General features: G+C 38.9%; 1 protein-coding gene across 12 annotated transcripts in view; it reads right to left on the bottom strand.

Annotated features, from left to right (window-relative positions):
• Positions 1-8,088: 8,088 nt before the first annotated feature.
• Positions 8,089-19,397, bottom strand: part of tjp1a (tight junction protein 1a) — a 224,543-nt gene continuing 213,234 nt past the window's right edge. For 4 of the 12 annotated variants that reach the window (XM_088333674.1, XM_088333676.1, XM_088333675.1 and 1 more), the window contains 4 exons: positions 17,743-17,888; positions 17,445-17,665; positions 16,016-16,159; positions 8,089-8,332 (listed from right to left, as the gene is read on the bottom strand). In XM_088333674.1, the coding sequence (XP_088189800.1) occupies positions 8,238-8,332; positions 16,016-16,159; positions 17,445-17,665; positions 17,743-17,888 (606 nt within the window). In that variant the 3' untranslated portion in view covers positions 8,089-8,237. The remainder of the gene's footprint in view (positions 8,333-16,015; positions 16,160-17,444; positions 17,666-17,742; positions 17,889-19,397) is intronic. The other 8 variants (XM_088333680.1, XM_088333681.1, XM_088333682.1 and 5 more) reach the window with 4 other exon arrangements.

The following is a 19,397-nucleotide window of genomic DNA, read 5'->3' as shown; positions in this document are numbered from 1 at the left end:
AAAAAAGGACAAAGCAAGAACGTGGCAGGAAAAAAAGCTTAGAAATATAGAAACAAAAGAGGGCAAAAAGAATGAAAGAGTGAACAAAAAGAAAAAAAAGCAGTACAAAATTAAGTAAAAAGTAAGAAAGAAATGAAGACAAAAGGGATAGGAAATTAAAAAATATATTTTAAAAAATTACAATGAAAAAAAAGGACAAAAAAGAAAATGGCAACAAAACAAGTAAAAATACACGAAAAATGAGAAAAATGAAGAAAATATAAAGCAGGAAAAAAACGGAAAACAACCCGAAAAAGCTTACAAATAAAAAAACAAAAGAAGAAGAAAATAAAAAAAAACAAGGAAAACTGATGGAGAAATAAAGAAACAAAAGAAGTCCATAATAAAAGGAAAAAAGAAATTGGAAAATTGTCAAAAGAACAAGTAAAAAGTAATAAAAAAGAGGTAGAAATAAAAAACTAAAAGGAAGAAAAAGGGGGAAAAAAAATCAAAAAGTAAGGAAATAACCCAAAAAGCTCAAATCATGAATAAACAAACGTCAAGAATAGAGAAAGAAGGAAAGAAGGACATAAAAGAAGGAAAAATAGGTAAAAAGTAAAAGAAATTAAGAAAAGAAAAAAGAAAAAAAAGAGAGACACAAGAAGCAAAAGAATATAGCAAAGAAATAAAGAAGCAAAAAAAAGAAGAAAAAACATTAGAGAACCGACTCCCGATTGGTGGTGAGCCGGCTCCCATAACCATTTCCACGAGCTGGCTCATAGAGCCTTTCCGTTCGCGAACGACACATCAGTAGAGCCCAATTGAACGCATTCGCCGCCTTGGTTGAATTGTAGCAGAGAATGAAAGGTACCGGGGCGCTTCTGTGCGCATGCGCACATGCAGCAATAGAGGCAAGCCTGATTTCCTATAGCTGTATAAAGCATGCATACCGCGGGCCAGATCCGGCCCGCCAAGGGTTTTAATCCGGCTCGAGAGACATTAACGAAAGAAGCACAAGATAACAATGGGCTGCGCTTTTAAATGTGTCCACTTGATGTCGACAAAGACACGCGCCATTCACCAAGCAAGTTGGGCTGTAACTCTCTTCTTTCTCTCTATTCTTTCTTTTTCTCTCTCACACACTCTTTCTCTGCTTTTCTTTTTTCTCTCTTTTCTCTTTCTTTCCCAACCCCTCTCTTTCCTTCCTTTTTTCATTTCTCTTTATTGTTTTTTCCTTTTTTCTCTCTTTTTAAATGATTGGTCGACTTTAGTTTAGTCAGTCACTGTTAGGTCCCTACATAATGTAGAAAAAAAATACAATGAAATAAATAAAAAGAAAAGAAAATGTGAATTTACGTTTTACTGAGCGTTTCTTGAGAAACTGACCCAATGACGTCTGCTTTTTCCGGCTTTTTGAAAATCTGTGGTAAAAAGTTTCTTCCTCTTCTTTTCTCCTCGTCCACTTTTCTGCACGTCCGTTTTGAATAGTAGCTTTTCGAGGCGGGACCATGCGGTAGACCGTTTACAGAGTGAGTAGGTGATGCGGAGAGCATGCTGGGATTTACACGAACTTAAAATGTAAATGTTTAGTCTTGTATATCATCATTTAATGGTTGTTGCTCCGATAAGTAAATGTTCCACATTTACTTGGGTATTTTTTGAGTGCTTGACCTTGAAGTTGCTTTATATAAAAAAAAAAGTTGAAATGAGTTAAAAATTCATTGTGTACAGTGAAAATATGAATGTTATTATAATTTGGTAGAGTAATATTTGTAAAAAATTGAAATATTAAATGTTAAAAATAAAATTGTGCTTCATTATTGGTAAAATATTGATTGAAGAAGCGCCCCCCCAACCAAAAAGGGTTTTTTACCTTTTTTTTTTCCTCAATTTTTGACTCCTTTTGATTATTTTTGATAGCTTTTTCCTCATTTTCCTTTTTTCTTCTTTTGATTTCCCCCCAGCTCATTACTTAGAATCTATGGCTTTTTTCTTTCCATTTTTTTCTTTTTCCCTTTTCCTTTTCTTCTTTTTTCCCCTTTTCTTTTATATTTTCTTTCCTTTTTTTCTCTTTTCCCCTTTCCTTTTCTTTTTTCCTTTGTTTCCATTTTCTGAGCTTTCTTCCATTTTTTCTTTTTCTAGTTTTTTTTCACCCTTTTTCTTGCAGATTTTTCTTTTTTTCTGCATTTCTCTCTTTTTCCCTTTTTATGTAGTTTTTCTCTTCTTTTTTTGTTTTTGTTTTGTCTTTCATTGCTTGATTCCCCATTTCCTTTCCTGAACACTGTTACATAATACTTGGTAATATCTGAATTAAAGCCACAAAAGTAATCGGAAGAGTTTGCGTTTGCGAGCCAAAAGAGTCGGCTCTTTTTAGTGAGCGAAGCTAAAACAGCCGGTTCTCAGAAAAACTGGAATCCCCATCCAGCATAACACCTCGCTGTTTACCCACTTTCTTGCTTTATTTGATTTTTCTTCTTCTTTCTTTCTTTATATCTTAGCTTCTTTTTTCTTTTTGTTTCTCGTTTCTTTTCCTTTTATTATTTCTTCTTTTCCTTCCCCAGTTATGTACTTATTATATTCTTTGATCCCCCCCTTTAAAAAAAATAAAAAAAAAACCATTTCAAAGTCATTCGATCCGAAGTTCTACATAATAGTTGGTAACATATGGATGAAAGTAACTATAGTAATCCGAAGAGCCGTCTTGGAACTGAAAGAGCCGTCTCTTTTTAATGAGCCGCGCCGAAAAAGCCGGCTCTCGAAAAAGAGCCGGAATGGCCATCACTACTATAGTGATGGAGGAGGGGACGTGCGGGCGACGCTGGTGTGCGCTTGATTTGTGACGCGGTACAGCATGGGAGGTTTTAGTCTCAGCGGGTGAATATTTGAGAGAGATAGAGAGAGAGCGAGACAGAGAGACACAAAGAAAGAGACACAACGAGAGACACAACGAAAGAGAGAGAGACACAAAGGGAGAGACACAAAGAGAGAGAGAAAAGCAGTGATGAGAGAAAAAGAAAACGGAGAACAAAAGAAAAAAAATGAGAGAATAATAAAAAAGTGAAAGAAAAAAATGAAAGATAAAAGTAGCAAAAAGAGGGGTAGATAAAAAGAGCGAAAAAGAATTAAAGAAAAAGAGAAAAAAAGAGAGAGAGTAAAACAGAGTGATTAGAGACAGAAAAAGAAAAAGGAGAACAAGAGACGAAACATGAAAGTAAGATAAAAACAATTAAGGATAAAAAAATGAAAGATAAAAGTAGCAAAAGCTAAAACGAAAGCGAAAAAGAAGAAAAAATAAAGAGAGAAAGAAAGCGAGAGAGACAGGGAGTAAAGCAGAGTGATGATAGAAAGAAAAAAGGAGAACAAAAGAGAAAAAATGAGAGGAAGATAAAAGTGAAAAAGAAAAAAATGAAAGATAAAAGTAGCAAAAGCTAAAAAGAGAGCAAAAAAGAATGAAAGAAAATAAAGAGGGGGAGACAGAGAGAGAAGAGCAGAGTGCTGAGAGATAGAAAAAGAAAAAAGAGAACAGAGAACAGAGAAAAAAATGTGAGGAAGATAAAAAAGTGAAAGATAAAAGTAGCAAAAGCTAAAAAGAGGGGCAGATAAAAAGAGAGTGAAAAAGAATGAAAGAAAAACTAGAGAGAGAAAAGGAGAGAGTGAAGATAGAAAGAGAAAAATAAATTAGACGTGCAGAGAGAGAGAGAGATAGAGAGAGGAAGATTAAAAGAGGAAAAAGTAAGAAAGAAGGAAGGAAAGAAAGATGGAAGGAAAGAGAGAGAGAAAGAAGATAAGTAGGACGTAGGCTTAACTGGAGAGACATACGGTTGGATCCCTTAACCACACGGGTCTTAGGTGGCACCATTTCCTACCGTGTGTCTTGGGCAAGTACAGCCTGGTATCGCCCATCCCTCGTCACCCCAGCACATATTTCCACCCGGTCTCGAACCGGGGACCTTTCGCCTGTCAGGCGAATGTACTATAAATATAAATCTTATGATCTAAAACATGGATATATTTTCATTTCATTGACCTTACCTTGAGAAAGCAACAGCGGCCTCCAGCGGCCACAATTATTAATGACGTAGAGTCGCGTTGGCGGGAGCAACTTAAAGGGGACACAGTGTGTGTTATTTAGCGCCACCAGGTGGTAAAAAGGGAAGTATATATTTTTTTTACTTTGATATATGTTGTTAAAATACCCTTTTATTTTGAAAGAAAAAGGTACATTTTCAGTACATGTGTCAAAAAAAATTCTAATTTGCATCTTGCTATACACAAGTTGTATTGTAGTATTATTGTGTTATATATATATATATATAGGAAGACATTACACACTACATTTGAAAGGGACATTGTGTATTATTTAGCGCCCCCTAGTAGTAAACAAACATGATTGTCCGCAATTTTTTTTCAATATGTCAGGGCGGGCGTTTGACCTCGGGGAGTTTTTCAAAAAAATGTATCTGTCCTGGAAAAAGTGCACTTGAACCTCCACTCCACAAGGGGGCACTCTCAGTTAAGGGCGAAAGGTTTTCTTCTTTGTATCGAAAATATTTAAGAATCACTGTGCTGATGGTACCCTTAAAAATGATAAACCTTGTAAAAAGCTGGACCAAAACCTGGTGTAGTTTGGTCGTTTCAAGCATCCTTAGTTTGTATTTTTCCTTATGCTTCGTAGCACTCGTTTTCAGTTGCACTACCCTAGGGGTCACAGACAGAGCTGCTTTTTGATATCGATTGGCGCAGAGGGTTACCCGTTTACTATGCGTTTCTAAATTGACAACTAGTGTTATTACTATGCTATTACCAGGTTCTACAAGTTGAGTTGAACTAAATTTCCTGGAAAATCGCAATGATCTCCCCTATGGATTACTCGGGTCTTCTAGGGGGGCTACTTGGTGACCGGGTGAATCATGTTGGAGATCCCTGCGATAAAATAACAAAGGGTGTGCTTAAACAAACTGCAACCCTCACAGTCAACTTTCGTTTTTTAAAATTTAGTCGATAATAGGGTGGGCTGAAATTCTCACAGAAAACCAAGGGCAATGTGGCTGAAGAGCTACTGCCATCATCTGGTGAAATGATGAAAACATTTTTTATTCTTTTTATTGGTGGGCCTATTAATATGATTTCAGTGACAGTGAGGCCAAGGGACAGTCAAATTTTTATCAGGGGCGTAACTGGCCCCCGGGCCGGACTTTGGACATATCTGGCTTAGGCATTCTCATTTTCTAGAAAGAAAGAAAAAGAGAAAGACATAAGAGAAAGAGAGGGAGAGAAAGGGAGAAAGAGAGAGAGAATGTGAGACACAAGAGATAAAGAGACATGGTGAGAGAGGGAAAGAGAAAAAAAATCCAAAGAGAAATAGAGAAAGATAGGAGCAAAAAGAGAAGAAGGTAAAAAGACAGTGAGAGAAAGAGACAAAAAAGAAAAAAAGAAAGAAAAAGAGAGTGAAAGAGAGTAAGAAGGGAGGAAGAGAGAGAATCAAGAGAGATAAAAAGAAAAAGTAAGAGGGAGAAAGAACTAGAGAGAAAAAAACCAAAGAGAAATAGAGAGAGGAGAGAAAAGAGAAAGTGAGAAACAAAAGAGATATAAAGAGAAATAGTGAGAGAGCAGGAAAGAGAGAAAAAAAATCCAAAGAGACAAAGTGATAGAGAGGAGGGAAAAGAGAAGGAGAGAAAGAGAAGGAAAGGAGAGAAAAGAGAAAAGGTAAAAAAGAGAAGAGAGCAAAAGACACAGAGGAAGAGACAAAAAAGAACAAAGAAAGAAAAAAAGAGAAAAAGGGAGGGAGAGAGAAAAAGACAGAGGGAATGTGAGAAAAAAAGAGAAAAAGAGAAATAGTGAGAGGGAGAAAGAACTAGAGAGAAAAACCCCAAAGAGAAATAGAGAGAGGAGAGAAAAGAGAAAGTGAGAAACAAAAAAGGATATAAAGAGAAATAGTGAGAGAGCAGGAAAGAAAAAGAGAAAAAAAATCCAAAGAGAAAAAGTGAGAGAGGAGGGAAAAGAGAAGGAGAGAAAAGAGAAGGAAAGAAGAGAAAAGGTAAAAAGGAGAAGAGAGCAAAAGAAGGTAAAAGACACAGAGAAAGAGACAAAAAAGAACAAAGAAAGAAAAAAAGAGAAAAAGGGAGGGAGAGAGAAAAAGACAGAGGGAATGTGAGAAAAAAAAAAGAGAAAAAAAGAAATAGTGAGAGGGAGAAAGAAAGAGAAAAAATCCAAAGAGGAACAAATAAAAAACAAGAGAGAGTGAAAGAGGGATAGAGAGTGAGAGAAAAAGGGAGGAAAATAGTGAGAGAGAAAGAAATACAAGTACAGCGTCTTTGTGAGGGGCACTTGGCTTTGGCAACATCAGACACATTTCAACCTGCAGCTCGTTTTTCTCTTGTGCTTCTCTCAGCGTTGTCTCCTTGACACCCCAGGCCTAAACAAATATTTCACATTTCTAAACGTTAACGAGAGCACGAGTACGATTTCTTCCTTCGACTGCCTCTCGTGGACATTTTCTATAAGATGGACGCCGCTGTGAAAGAAAACACAAGGACAGCAGTTCTCAAACGTTATTTTCAAATTTATTAATACGGCGGTAACTCAAAACGGTGTCGCGGGGGGGGGGCGAAATCAACGAGTGAAGCGAAATATCCGACGAAAGCCGCGTTCAATCTAAAAAGTGGTACCGGTGTGCCGTACGACGGGAAGGGGTCTATTAGTAGAAAAATACATTGAAGGGGGCACAAAACGGCATCCGGTGTGAAAACCGGGCGACGGGAACGGAATCGGGAGCGCCGTTTTCGTTTCGCCGACAAAATCGCTTCCTCCTTCTTTCGTGAAGAATATGGAGATTATATTGCTAGAAAAGGTGTGGTGTGTCCGCTACGTTTTATACAAAAAGACTTCAAATAAAAAAAAAATCATTTACAAACAAAAAAAGGCAATATGCTCGCATTATATACAGCCACTTTTCTTCATTTTCACTGCCTACTTCTTTAATGCATAGGAGATAAACGTCAACACGTATAGGTTATCTTCTCCAGACCGATATTTCTCTGTGAGTTTTCACACCGGGATAACAAAAACACAGCGAAACGTTAACTTTTTTTAATCGCGAGCGAACAAACTATAGATAAGGCATCGCCGCTTATTGGTTTAGAACGCGGGGGCGCAAAGAGGGACGAGACCGGGTAGAGGGAGTCGGGGGAGCGAAAGAAAAGGCCACTGGACCTGAGTAGAGCGACATGCATAGATCTCCCCCGGGCCGCGAGGGGACGTGACAACTCGGGCTACATCTCGTCGGGAGGTTGGGTAAAAAAAAAAAAAAGGCAAAGAAAAAGAAATAGAAGAAGAGAGAAGAAAGAAGAAAAAGACAGAAGAAAAATAGAAAGAAAAAAAGACAAGAAAAACAAGAAAGAAGAGGCAATAAAGATGAAAAAAGGCAAAAAATAAGAAAAAGAAAAAAAGATGAAAAATGCATAATAGAAGAAAAGAAAAAGAAAACAAGAAGAAAAAGAAAAGGAAATAGAAGAAAAAAAGAAGAAAAAGAAAAAAAGAAAGAAGTATAAGAGAAATGAGAAAAATAAGAAAAAAAGGCAAAAAGGATGAAAAGAGGTATAAAAAAAGAAAAGAAAAAGGAGTAAAAGGAAGAAAAAAATAAGAAAAAAGGAAAGAAAAAAAAGAATAATAAGAGCAATAAGAAAAAGAAGGAAAAAAGAAAAAGTTCAAAGAAAAAGAGAAAGAGAAAAATAAAAATAAAAAAGAAAAAGAAGTTAAAAAGAAAAGGAGAAAGAAGAAAAAGAAAAAAAAGAAAAAAGAAGAAAAAAGAAGAAAAAAAAAGAAAAAAAAAAGAAAGGTCCACGTGTGCTGCTCAACTTTGAGACCTTCATTTGTTTCATCAAACTCCCCTCAAAAATGGAAGAATGCGGATACATATTGAAATTCAGTCACCTGAACTAAAACCAATAGGGAGCTCATCATTCAGCTCCAAAACGCATGAAGGATACATCTTTATCTAGACTACTATATATACTGGATGCATATATAGCATAAATACACATTTGTCAAATATGTTCGCTGGTGGCATCAATTTATATATATATATATATATATATATATATATATATATATATATATATATATATATATATATATATATATATATATATATATATATATATATGCCTGCATGCATCAAGTGGTTTGGCTTCATCGGAGGGCCGACGTTTCGTAATCTTCATTGCCGCGTCGGCGTTCCCGTCTATCCAGCGTTGCTCTTAAAAGTGGTCGATGAGCACAGAAACACAGTTGGCCCCCACCAGGTAGTTGGGGTCCCCGGGGAGAGACTTGTTCTGCCAGTTTTTGGGGTCACCTGAGGGGAAAAAAGCGAACAGATGGAGCAGATGGTGAGTTAGGAGTCTTTTAGCTCCAATTAAACGCTAACAAGCGCTCCCTCTTGGGGGGCGGCACCAAGCGGCGACTTCCCCATTTTCATAGGCGAATTCAAGCACTTTTAAGGAGCCAATTTTACAATTTCGACTGTGCCATTCAAAGTAGATAGGGGGGGGATTCAGCTTCACTGGCCCCTGCCATACAAACTAATGCCAGCTGCCGTTAATCACGTGAGAGGAAGAAACTTTTAAGGAGCCAATATTACAATTTCTACTGTGCCATTCAAAGTAGATAGGGGAGGGATTCAGCTTCACTGGCCCCTGCCATACAAACTAATGCCAGCTGCCGTTAATCACGTGAGAGGAAGAAACGCAACGCATTGACAAGCGCTTCGTTACAAAATTCAGGCACTTTACAATCTTTGAAAATACAAATTTTAAACCTATTTTCAAGGATTTCAAGCACCCGTACAAACCCCGTGACCCTCATCCACAACTTGAGTTGCGCTGCCGGGCCTGATTGCATGTTTGGAGGGTACTAGCATGAAAAAAACAGCAGTGGTGGGCCGTCAGGGCCTGCAAGACCTTCTCTGCTGGCCTATAAAATATCGAAATCGTGTTTTGTTCATTATATGCCACAAATCTGATAATCACAGTAAACATTAACATGTCAATTTTTCCCAGGAAAGTCCCTTTTTTTGGACCAGTAGATTAAAGGACACCAAATGCAGATCATTTCATTTCATTTCTCGGCCATCTAGTGGTCATTTATTATGCTAAAAATCATGAACTTACTCATAAGACACTTTTAAAAGCTGGGCAAAGCTTTTGCTGCTTTTTCAATATTACTATTTTGGTATTTTTAGGGGGGGTGGGTGAACAAAAAATTGTCAGCTTCCTTTCATGACATTCCCCCTGCTTCCTGATGTGTACATTAGTATTCCAGCATTTAACTCATCACATTTCAGCCATTACTTGTTGCCAGGTTCAGAAATCTACCCATAAGCCTTCACAATCAGTTCTGAAGGCCCCGAGGCATAAAACAAGTAAGCTGGTGGTTTAGACCAGGGGTGTCAAACTTATTTTAACTCAAGGGCCACACGATAGAACAAATATTCTCTTGGGGGCTGGACTAGTGTATTAGAGAAAAAAGAGAGTAGGGGAAATCGAGCACTAGAGACCAAAGAAAGAGAGAGAGAGAGAAAGAGGAAAAAGCAAGCGAGAGAGAAAGTGAAAAGCAAGCGAGAGAGAGAGAAAGAGAAAGACACAAAGTGAAAGAGAGGGAGAAAAACGAGAGAGAAAGCGAAAAGCAAGCGAGAGTTAAAGAGAAAGACAGAAAATGAAAGCGAGAGAGAAGTGAGAGAAAAGTGAGAGAGAGCGAGAGAGCAAGACAAGGAAAAAGCGAGAGCGAGAGAGAGGAAAAGCAAAAGAGAGAAAAGTAAGGGAGAGAGAGAGAGAGAGAAAGCAAAAAGCAAGCGAGAGAGAAAACAAGAGCAAGAAAGTGAGTGCAAGAGAGAGAGAGAGAAAAGCGAGCGAGAGAAAGGTGAGAGAGAGAGAAAGCAAAAGAGAGAAAATAAAAGAAAGAGAAAAGTGAGAGAAAAGCGAGCGAGAGAAAGGTGAGAGAGAGAGAAAGCGAAAGAGAGAAAATAAAAGAAAGAGAAAAGTGAGAAAAAAGCGAGAGAGAGCAAGAGAGAGAGAGAAAAGCGAGAGAGAGCAAGAGAGAGAGAGAAAAGCGAGAGAGAGCAAGAGAGAGAGAGAAAACAAGTGCAAGAGAGAGAGAGAGAGAGAGAGAGAGAGAGCAAGAGAGAGAGAGCAAGAGAGCAAAAGAGAGAGCGAGAGAGAGCGAGAGAGAGCGAGAGCGAGAGCGAGAGAGCGAGAGAGCGAGAGAAAGAGAAAGAAAGAAAAAAATACTACTACAGCGTCTCTGTGAGAGACACCTGGCTTTGGCAACATCAAGTGGACATATTTCAACCTCGTTTTTCTCTCGCGCTTCTTTCAGCATTATATCGCAGGCCGGATTCAATCCCTCGGCGGGTCTGATTCGGCCTGCGCACCACCTGTTTGACACCCGTGCTTTATTATTGATTTCTGGTATATATGCCACAGGGTTTCATACATAGCACTACTGAAGGCCAACCATTGGAAACAGAGGTAAGGTCTTCAGCTCAAGCTTAAAATGTCAATCATTATGTTCGGGGCGGGCAGGGTTTCTCTCTCGCTTAGGTGTTTTTTTTTTGTTTTTTTAAATAAACGACCTCTTGGGTAGCAATATTTCTCCGCGAAATTTACCAAGTGAGCATCATGATCCCGATCCCCTAACCTCTTTTGTGTTCCAGCATTATTTTTTCATGCAAATGAATTTATCATGTCCATAAAAATATTTGAGTTATTTTAACCTTAAGAAATCTTGCGTTTCTAGCACATCGGGTAAAAAATGTGACAATGAGATCAAATCCAATGCCTTTTCATAGGTCGTCTGCACTACTGGTGGTCAAGCGTTGGCGCTCTCCCCGGTGATCCGGGTTTGATTCCCGTTGGCTACGATGCATTTCGATGATTGTCACTGATGTTTTCAATTGACCAATCATCAAATACGGGGCTATACCATAACCTCGTGTAGTAACCCACAGATATAAATACTGCATTTCCAGTCTTATCTACTAGTTTTGGCAGTATATAAGCCGCACTTTCAAAATATCTGGGAGATAATGGAAGAACAAAGTGAAAGAGAGGACGGATGTTGGCTGGCCGTCCAGCGGCCTTGCCTGGCAATAAGAGGATTAGCAGTTAGCATGATTATTCAGACTGTTGCTTTTCATTCTCAGAACGAGGCTAATTAACTGCTAATCCCGACAACAGCCAAAATGGCCGATCATCTTCGAGACATAAAGTTGCCTCCTGATCTTTTGAATCTGAGGTTTGGATGCTGTGACTTTCCTTGCTCGTTCTTATTAGCCACCAGTCACGATGTGTCTTCTGATATACAGTGCCTTGCCAAAGTATTACACTTAATGGTCTTCCCAGTCCCTGGTGAAGAAACAGAACCCCAGAGCATGATGCTGCCACCACCATGTTTGACAGTGCATACAAATCAGGCCTCAAAATTCGATGTCGAAGATGGCAAGGTAAATTCATAGCGGATGGGTACTTATGCCCAGCTAAAAAAACAGTATGTTACTCAATTTCAAAAGATTTAATTGACTACGTTGGAACTGCTTTCCCTGTAAATCGATCAGAATAGCCAGGAAGGAACCTCAGTGTCCTTCAACAACTGTCTGCCATGTCTTAAGAAAACGGCTTCGCATGACACCTTACAAACTACTGTTGAAGGACACAGAGAAACCGGCTCATTTTGCATTGCAATACAAAAGAAGATGACAGATCTGACCACCAGTTTGTTTTTGACGATTCAGCAACTTTTCACGTCAATGTGAAAATTAACCGACAGCGTTCATAGGTCAACTTTTTGAGCATCAGTGAAATTCTCCAAAAGTGACCAAGTTTTGTGCTATGTCAAAGAAAGCGCTCCACAAACCATTCCACTATACAAGAGCAATAGTCGATGGTGAGACGTAGCTCTACATGCTGGAAACCTGGTTAATGCATACTGTAAATTGAGTGAAAAAGAGTCTGGTGATATCAGTTCTCAAAAGGTTGGGGCGCCACCATACGAGAGCTTGGACGGTCTGGGAAGAATTGTCACAAACTCATGTCCTGGCCACCCAGATCTCATACCATGTGGCTTCTTTCTGTGGGGATCTGAGAAGGATCTATGTTCCTCCTTATTCCAAGTGACATGAATAACAGAAGCTATTGCAACCATTCACAATGCAATGCAAGGACCATTTTGACCATCGGCTTGATGCGTGTCATGTGACCAATGGTGATCGTCTTTGAACATTCTATAGAAACATTGAGATGACAACCTTTCTGAATTTATACGGTGTGTTTGTATATCCTTACTCTTGGTCCATCTGCAGTTAAACCTCATACTAGAAAAATGAGATCATAAAATCAGCCAAAATTTGTTCGAGGACTGAACACAAGCAACAAATGCATTTAACTCCATCTAAATTAATCTACAGCAGGGGTCAGCAACCTTTTTGGTGTGTGGAGTGCCACTTTCAAATTTCCTTGTAAATCAGTGTGCCAATGAGTTTTTTTCAGTGTGTTTTATATCCAACAGAACTGTAATTTCACACGAGTCCAAATACACAACATTAAAATCGTATAACTCATCAATTTATCTTCCGATATTCTTGTTCATCAATCAACTAAAAATAGAATGTGAAAAACAAGTGGAAAGGCCTTTAGGCATCCATGACTTTAACTTTTTACCACAACAATGAACCAGAATCAACCATTCATCAACAATGAACTACAATCAAAAAACAAGTGCTATGGACAACTACCATACCATTCATCGATAAAATCTTATTTCAGAAACTATCAAAACTTGAAATAACAGCAGCAAACCAGCATGCACACGTGCACACACACAGATACACGAACACATGCACGCTCCTTAAAAATATTTGCCATCAGTAAATGGTTTTATGTGCTTTGCTATGCAGTGAGCAATGTGATAACTTGCTTCAGTGGTGGTGTTTTTAGAGGTGACAAACGTTTTCAGGGTTTGTGTTTATTGGCCATACCTGGACACGGCGCGTTTTAATGTCTCGGTCTTGTCAGACTAATCATTGAATTCGTGTTCATGTTTTGTCTCGTAACGACATTTAACACTTGCCGTGCGAGGTACAACGCTCTCGAGGCATGATGCACAAAACAGCACGGTCATTTTTTTGCACAAAGCCCCAATCGTCTGTCCACGCTGGCCTGAAAGAACGAGATGTTTTTGCTAGAGGAGCAGTCATGATTCGTTCATTTATCGCACGCGTGTGTTTCGTTAGCTGGGTTAAAACACGAGGCGCCGCGCAAACACACACCCACACACGAAGCAGAGGAGAGGCGCTACCGTAAACACGGCGCGCAACTGAAAATGTCGAAATTTCAGGTAAAAATGCGCAGTAGCTCAGGAGGTAGAGCGATCGTTTTAGGATTAAGGGATCCCAGTTCGAATCCCAGCTTGTCCGTGCTACATGTCGAAGTGTCCTTGGGTAAGACACTGAACCCCCAATACCCCCAATAAGCAGGTTAGTGCCTTACATGGCTGCAAAGATCACGGTTGCTATTGGGAAATGTGAAGCAAAATGTAAAGCGCTTTGGGAAGTCATTGACTTAACCCCTCGCGTGCCACTGCTGGCACGCGTGTCAAAGGTTGCTGACCCCTGATCTACAGAATGCACTGCAGAAAGTATCCAGACACCTATGCTCATTGTGGATTGTTTCCCAATGCCAAAATCAATTGGACTTGTCAGTGTGTCGAGCAAAAGATCTATAAAAATTGTTCTCCCAGCAAGATCGGGCCGGCTGTGTGAAAGGAATAACACAAAAAAAAAATGCAGGCAGGGTTAGAATAACAGCACGATTGTATATTAGTGTTGTCGACGTTTCAGTTTCTGAGTTAAGCATTTGAAGCTGCTTTGACTCTTGAGTTAACTCACTGACATGAAACAGCACTAATATGTAATCCGTGAGGCTGAAAGATACAGAAAATAGCTAATCGTCTTAAGATAATACACAACTATTACATTGGATGAATGGAGATAAAAATGAAATCAAATATGATATTAAGAGTTTCCATGATTGTAAGAATGTTCCTGTATTGGTGCTTATTAATGATTGTGAAGCTTTAAAGAAAACGTAAATCCAAGGAATTTCCAAGAAGCAAGTTTTCTGGCCTGACTCTTTGCAAAAAATTGTATTTTGGTGAATGTTGAGTTTAAAAGAGTTAGGAAGCAAAAATCCACCCATTTTATCTCTCTATGAGCTCGGCCATTTTGAGAGATGGAGTCGGGGGATGATGACATGGTAATTTGCCAGGGCTCAGCTAGCAACAGTTCAGCCGGCATCTGAAGCATTGGCCATTAGTTGTAGCATGAGCAACTGTGATGGCACCTTGACAACAAGTTTTTAAAATGGCCGAACCCCGAAATCGAAAAATACAGGTGGTCATTGCTTCTTAAAGGGACAGTGTGTATTGTTTTTGCGCCTGCATGCTTTAAAAACTTAATTTTTTTAAAAAAATATTGATTTGAATAATAAGTAAACATAATTGAACTGTCATATGAAACATATTAAAAATACACCTGCACTACCTTTCAAAGCTTTAGGTATGACCTAAAGTGACCACAAAGTTTAGGATCACCTAGGCAATTTTGTGATTTCATAAAAAAAGTCCGATTTTATTCATCAAATGACTTTTGTTTGTATTCTTTTGCCTATATTCATTGTTAGCCAGTCTCAGATATAGCTTTTTCTTTGCCACTCTGGCTTAAAAATCAGCATGTCGGAATCACCTCTTTTCTGTAGATGTTGACACTGGTGTTAAGTAGGCGCTATTTAACCAAGCTGTTAGTTGAGGACATAAAATAATTCTATTTCTAAAACTACTGTACTTGTCCTCTTTTGGTTGTGCATTGCACTTTTCTTTCTACTCTGGTGAGAGCCTGTTTGAGTTCTTGGAAGGGAGTAGTACACACCTTTGTAGGAGATCTTCAGTTCCTTTGCAATTTCTCACATGAAATCGCCTTCATTTCTTAGAAGAAACTTAGTTTTACATTAAAGGTTTTTTCTGGCCATTCTGAAAGTTTAATCACACCACTAAATGTGATGTTCCAGATACCCGACTCACTTAAAGGAAGGTCAATTTCATAGCTTCTTTATCCTGCTATTTGTTTGCATAAGACTTTTCTAATTATCCATTAGCCTTCTAACACAATAGTACTATAAGAACACTTAAGTGCTGTATACCTATACAAATATTTAATTATAAACCAGATATAATATCTAAAATAGTCATTTACAACAATAACAATGTATGGGGGTGCATCTCCTATGAGTTAATGTTATCGTGATTAAAAAAAATCATTGCTTTTCCAAACTTTTGAGCAGTACGGTAGATTAAGACATTTTTACTCTCCATAACATAGAGCTCACCTAGAGAAAGGTGTCATAATTGTCCGCCATCTTGTTGCTAAGTGTGAAACCCAAAACCTTGTGAAAGGCTGGGCAAAAAAATGAGAATAAAAATGGACCGGTTTGGTCTCTTTGAGTCTCTGTAGTTTCAAATCTCTCTTGTGCTTTGTAGCACTCTTTTTTTGGTTGTGCTATATAATACAGCAACATGTTGCGGTCAAATATGACACAGTTTTCCTTTGACTCATATTTAAAAAAAATAAATAAATAAAGCATATAGAAAAGTAGGCCCACCATAACCAAACTGTTGGGAAATTCTTTGGGTTTTCTTTGGCTTTAAACAGAACCTTTGATCTAAAAACCACAAGTAAGTTGAAAAAAAGAGCAAATATGGACGAAAGGCAAAATAAAGGGAAGCTATTGTGATTTGTGAATGACATCAATGACAGATGAATTTCCCCGCGAAATGATTCGTTAAAAAAAATGACGACGGATCAATAAATGTTTTCTTCAAATGAAAAACAAAAACCGAAATCACAACGCGGGGAATATGATGAGCCACAACAGTGAAACAGTCACAGAGCCAGCCCAAACGACCCCAGAAGAACTGAGAGAGCGCAGCATACCCGACGAGGAGTCGGAGGATTTTAGAGCAAAAGACCAACCATCAGGGGTCATTGACGCACAGTGAGGTAAGCGCAGCTCCACGGGCTTCAAAAACTTGAGGCCGTGAGGTCCACACATCACCAGAGGACTCAGCAAAGTCTCTCCTGAAAATAAAAGAGCAGAAAACAATGTCACCAAAAATAAAATAGAAATCAATTACAACAGCAATAAAGTGACATTGATTTGATTATTTAGGTGAATTACACAGATGTCAGAAAAAAAACTTGATTTTGAACATACATCAATTTAACAATTCATCTCAGGCAAACAACTATGCTAAAAACACGACTGTAATTAAATATGGTGTAGTTACACTCCTTAACTGTAGATGGTGCTAAAAACCTGCAAATGCGGGTTGAAAGCCGCTATTTCACATCACAGAAAAACACATGTGGAGCTTGGTGAATCATTTTCGAGATATGGATTATCTTGAGAACAAAAACACCGCTGAGTTTTCTGCAGCAAGATGGATGTACATGTAAGCATGGGGCCGTCCAAACTGAAGCAAACTCCATGAATTCCCTAAAACTTTTGGGAAATTAAGTGCTTCTTAATTTTCTTCAAACCATTAGGTTTTTACCTATTGATCAGATAATCAAAATAATAGGTAATTGAGTCGAGAGAGTGAGAGAGACAGAGAGAGAGAGAAAGAAAGAGAAAGAGAGAAAGAGAGGGAAAAGGAGAAAGAAAGAATGAGAGAAAGAGGGAGAAAGAGAGATACACAGAGACACACTGAGACAAACACAAAGAGAGAGAGAGACAGAGCGACAGAGAGATAGTGAGAGAGAAAGAGATAGTGAGAGAGAAAGAGAGAGATAGAAAGAGAGAGATAGAAAGAGAGAAAGAGAGAGATAGAAAGAGAGAAAGAGAGGGATAGAAAGAGAGAAAGAGAGAGATAGAAAGAGAGAAAGAGAGAGATAGAAAGAGATAGAAAGAAAGAGATAGAAAGAGAAAGAAAGAGAGATACAGAGAGATACAGAGAGACACAGACACAGAGAGACAGAGAGACAGAGAGACAGAGAGACAGAGAGAGAGAGAGAGAGAGAGGCAGTGAGAGAGAGACAGAGACACAGGGAGAGATAGGATATCTTAACAGTTGCTTCTCAACTTCCAGTCCGAAGTTTTTCATTTCAGGATTTTAGTCTCCATCTGGACCAAGTCTTACTCTTTAGCTTTTCAATTCTCATGTGCCAATGACCCTGCCAAAGCGGGAAATGCCACCCGAAAATGGTTTTGCATCAAGGCGGGAATGCTCCAATGGCGCGCCCCCATTCTAGATTACCTTTTGATACAAGATCTTGCTTCTGTCTTTATTCATACCACTGACAGTTACACGTTTCAATTGAACTGAGCAGCTTATCCGACTGCAGCGTCATTTTCTGACGTTACCTTTCTCCTTGTCGAGTGGAGGCAGGATGCTGTTATCTCTGCAGACCTTGAAGTAGATCTCCTGCTCGATGCCTTCGGGAATGGCGCCCTGAGGGATGATAATGCTGACGCCCGTCTCGATGGAGCTCAGGACGCCGCCGTTGCTGTTGAAGATACCCCGAGCAGTGGCGACCACAGTGTGACCCTCTTCCTCATCGTCGTCGTCTTCCAGGGCGGTCGGGCTGCGAGGCGGGGATGTTTACGACACCGAACGTCTCCCGTTCAATTTCACTCGAGAACGACGGGATGAGTTAGTTACCTGACGGGAATGGCCTTAGGCACAGCGTTGATATTGTTGTGCTGATACTTGGTGCGATGGTCCATCGTACGAGTGAAGGTATCGAGGCCACTGTCATGGTCTGTGTTGTGGACCTGGGAGGGCTTCACAGGGCTGGCACTCGGATTCTGTTCAGGTCAAAAATGATTTATTACTGCAGCCAACCTACATGTGTTTTTCATTGACAAGGACAGTTTACTTACACTACAGTTCAAAAGTTTGGGGTCACCCTGAAAATTGTGTGTTTTCCATGAAAAAGTTACTCATTTTTTAATCAAAGTTGTTGGTCTTAAATGGGAAAAAATAAAAATAGCAACCAATCAATCAATCTCTCCTCATGTAGGTTTTAGGTAAATATGACAGTAATATGTAGTCTACATTTTCAGATGCAGGAAGCTCTTCCCATTACAAATGCATACCTGTCAAGCTCTAGGGCTCCATGCCCTTACAAACTTGTATTTTCCGTTACAAAATACAAAATCATCTTACACCATATATTTTTTTTTCCAAACGTGTTTATTTATGTAGTTTATCATTTTATATTGTACATGTGTTTCATTATATCATATATATTGTTCATTCACATTTTGTTGTGAGATACTGAGTTGCTCGACATAAATGAGGTTTGTTATAAAAATAGTTCAAAAATGAAGTAGCTTGGACGTTCACTGTAGAAGGTAAAATACATGCAAATATAATTAAGTAGAATAATACATTTTCTTATTCAAATTATTAATTCATTTTCTGCATAATGTTAAATCATTGTTGGTAATATACTGATTAAGAGGATACCCACAAACCTGTCTTTTTTCATTTCCTCCTTTTATACTTCCTTTTTTTCTTAACTTCTTTATACGACACAATAATTCGTAATATAATGCATCAAAGCAAGTGAGCCGTTTGAGAGCCGGCTCTCTTTAATGAGTTGAGCCGAAAAAGCCGGTTCTCTATAAAGAGACGGACTTCCTTTCACTACACAACTAGCACATGAAATACCATGTTTTTTAAGACCACGCTCGCTTCGTTTGCAACGGAAAAAAAACGATATTGAGATAGAGGCTACCGCGGCGAACTCGTTTGACTTAGTTGATTTGCCGTTTCGTGATAGTTGGTGTATACCGGATGGTACCCATCATTGACAAATTTGCGTTTTTCCGTACAGATTTTCTTGTATGTCGTACATGTCTTAAAATGCATATTAAACGTACTTTGTATGCAGGGATCAGAATGGAGATTTTCATTTTCAGCTGAAATAGCCAGGGTCCAGGAATAAAGCAGCAATTTTTCTAACGGCCGCCAGGGTGCGCCAGAGCAATAAAGGAAAGAGTGAGACAGTCGGATTTTGAATTTGTTTGCTACGCAAGAGAAAAAGTCGGAATGCCTTTGGGGTTCAAAAACAGCGGAAATCCGCGGATCCGCGGAAAATTCTGATCCCTGTGTATGGCAAAAACGTACAGGTTGACAGGTATGGAAATGCTACTGTACAATTTTACATAGCCCATAAGAAATTTTCATAATGGATAGACAATCCTTGCACGAATGCACATTTCATTGTGTCCTAATTAGGCGTAGCATGCATTCATCTTGGTCACGACCCGTAGAGGGTGATGACGCTTCAGAGAAGAATGCCGTACAAA

Source organism: Urocampus carinirostris, chromosome 4 (genome assembly GCF_059441175.1).
Source record: "Urocampus carinirostris isolate Australia breed hairy pipefish chromosome 4, RoL_Ucar_1.0, whole genome shotgun sequence".
Classification (NCBI taxonomy): Eukaryota; Metazoa; Chordata; class Actinopteri; order Syngnathiformes; family Syngnathidae; genus Urocampus; species Urocampus carinirostris.
The sequence above is the reverse complement of the archived record's forward strand: the minus strand, read 5'-3'. Positions and strand labels throughout refer to the sequence as shown.